The following is a 2032-nucleotide window of genomic DNA, read 5'->3' as shown; positions in this document are numbered from 1 at the left end:
CCGCCTGATTGATAAGGATTAGGAAGGCGAAGCACAGTCCGACCAAGGACTGGGACACCAACGCGGTATGGGTGGACGCGGGACGGGCGGTGACGGTCACACAGGAGCGACACACAGAACCACAAGACAAGACACTCAGCCAACGTGGCTGCCACACATGATCCTGAGCGGACTCCCTAGTCACCCGCGGCCGGACTCCATCCGACAGCGGGACACGCGTCTCGCTGGGCGCTCAGAGCTGCGTCCCCTGCTCGCCACCCCGACGCTCACGGCGCCCGAATCGAACGACAGGCGGCACGCGAAGACTGGTTGCAATCCCGCCGACCACCAGGCCGCGGGATGATGCGTGCGTGGTCTTGTAGTGGGTCTCGGAAGCTCCCCTCTCGGTTAGGGGCCAGCGCCTCTCCCTTGCCCTCGGAACAGTGTGTCCGAGTCGAGGCGTGTGCTTGCCGGTCGACGGCCGCGCGCGGTTGGCATTGTGACGAAGGTTGCGCGCGGCCGCGGGCCGGCGCGCCCGCCATGGTTTGGCGCGCCTACCAGAGCGGCAAATGTCGAGGCACGGGAACGCTTGTACCCGGGGTCATCCTCTGAGCCTGGTCGTCGGCGCCGCGATGCCACGGCTCCATGCAAAGGGAACGCCTCCATGCAGGTAGGTAGGTTCATCTCCCCCTTGAACTCGCGCCACCGCTTCAGCACCTCGCCGCATTGCATCCTCAGGTTGTGGGACACCACATAGCATTGAAGCCGCCCGCTCCGCCGGCGCCGCAATGGGTTGATGCAGCACCGCCGCCACGATGGCGCTCGGCCTCCGCATCCGCGAGTCTCCCAGCGACGCCGTGGTGTCCGCCGCCGCGAGCGGCGCCAGCAGCGCCGCCTGCGCCGCCGCCCGCTCCTCCGCCGCCCTCTGCCTCTTCTCTTTGGGCACGTCAGCCCACTCCTGGTGCTGCAAGGCGCGCCGCTCGCCCGCCTCGCGCTTCGCCTTGCTCTTGGGCGGACGGGCGTACGCGAACAGCTCCTCCGCGTCGCCCGCCGCCGCCCGCCTTGCTGCGGGCACGGTGTGCAGCGCCTCCACCGGCCACGCCTCCCGCAACGCCGCGCCGCGGCCCTCGCCCAGCCGCCGGAATGGTCCGCCACCACCGTTCGCCTTGTCCGCCGCTCGGGCCGCCGCCGTCAGCGCCACGCCCCCGCCGACGAACGCGAGCGGATTCGGCATGGTGCGGCCGGCCCTGCGCCAAAGCCACGCTCCGGTGGGTGTCGGTCGCGGGCCTGACACCCAATGAGACACGCTCCGCACCTCCGAAGCCTCCGAACGTTCGATTCGCCCCGTAACGTCTAACCGCCCGCCGCGCATAACTCCTCATCACCTCCCTACCAACATACATAGCTAAAGCCTCCCCGTCTTTGTAGCCTGGCGTTTGTGCCCCGTTTGTGCCGCGTCCCGTGCCCCCGAGTTCATTTATTTAATCTCAAGCTAAAGGTGAAGAACAGCAACGCGGTATGGGTGGACGCCGGACAGATGATGACGACACGCACGAGCGACACACAGACACAAACAAGCTCACAAGACACACAGCCAGCGGGCTGCCACACACCCTGAGTTGGCGTACACATAACTCAAGGCCACATCCTCCCTGTCGCCCCCCCCAGCACTCCAAGGTGCCAAGAGAACAAACAAGGGCACAACAAACAACAGACGACAGGAAGCAGGTGTGAACGGTCTCGGGTTTGACGCATGGGGTCACTCCCTCCCGCGAAACTCGTGAACTAGCCGGGGCAGTCGGAGAAGGGGCAACTCCGTGCACTGACGGTCGGCCGTCAGAAAACACGCCTGCGTGGCTCGGGTTACACCAATCCTCGCTACCCAACGCGGCCAAAGGATATCCACCTCGAGAACCTCGAGAGAGGGCGGAGAGCGTTTTTTTATATGTATGTTCCACGGGACAGATGATGACGACACGCACGAACGACACACAGACACAAACAAGCTCACAAGACACACAGCCAGCCGGCTGCCACACACCCTGAGTTGGCG

General features: G+C 65.5%; 1 protein-coding gene across 1 annotated transcript; it reads right to left on the bottom strand.

Moving 5' to 3' along the window:
* Window positions 1-784: 784 nt before the first annotated feature.
* On the bottom strand, window positions 785-1213 carry EMIHUDRAFT_122878 (hypothetical protein; the record flags this gene model as incomplete). Its single annotated transcript, XM_005785838.1, has 1 exon — window positions 785-1213. A coding segment is annotated over one exon (429 nt), but the record flags the coding sequence as incomplete, so codon positions are not given.
* Between the last annotated feature and the right edge of the window lie 819 nt (window positions 1214-2032).

Source organism: Emiliania huxleyi, assembly GCF_000372725.1.
Source record: "Emiliania huxleyi CCMP1516 chromosome Unknown EMIHUscaffold_1571, whole genome shotgun sequence".
Lineage (NCBI taxonomy): Eukaryota > Haptophyta > Isochrysidales > Noelaerhabdaceae > Emiliania > Emiliania huxleyi.
This window is presented reverse-complemented; position numbering and strand designations above follow the sequence as displayed.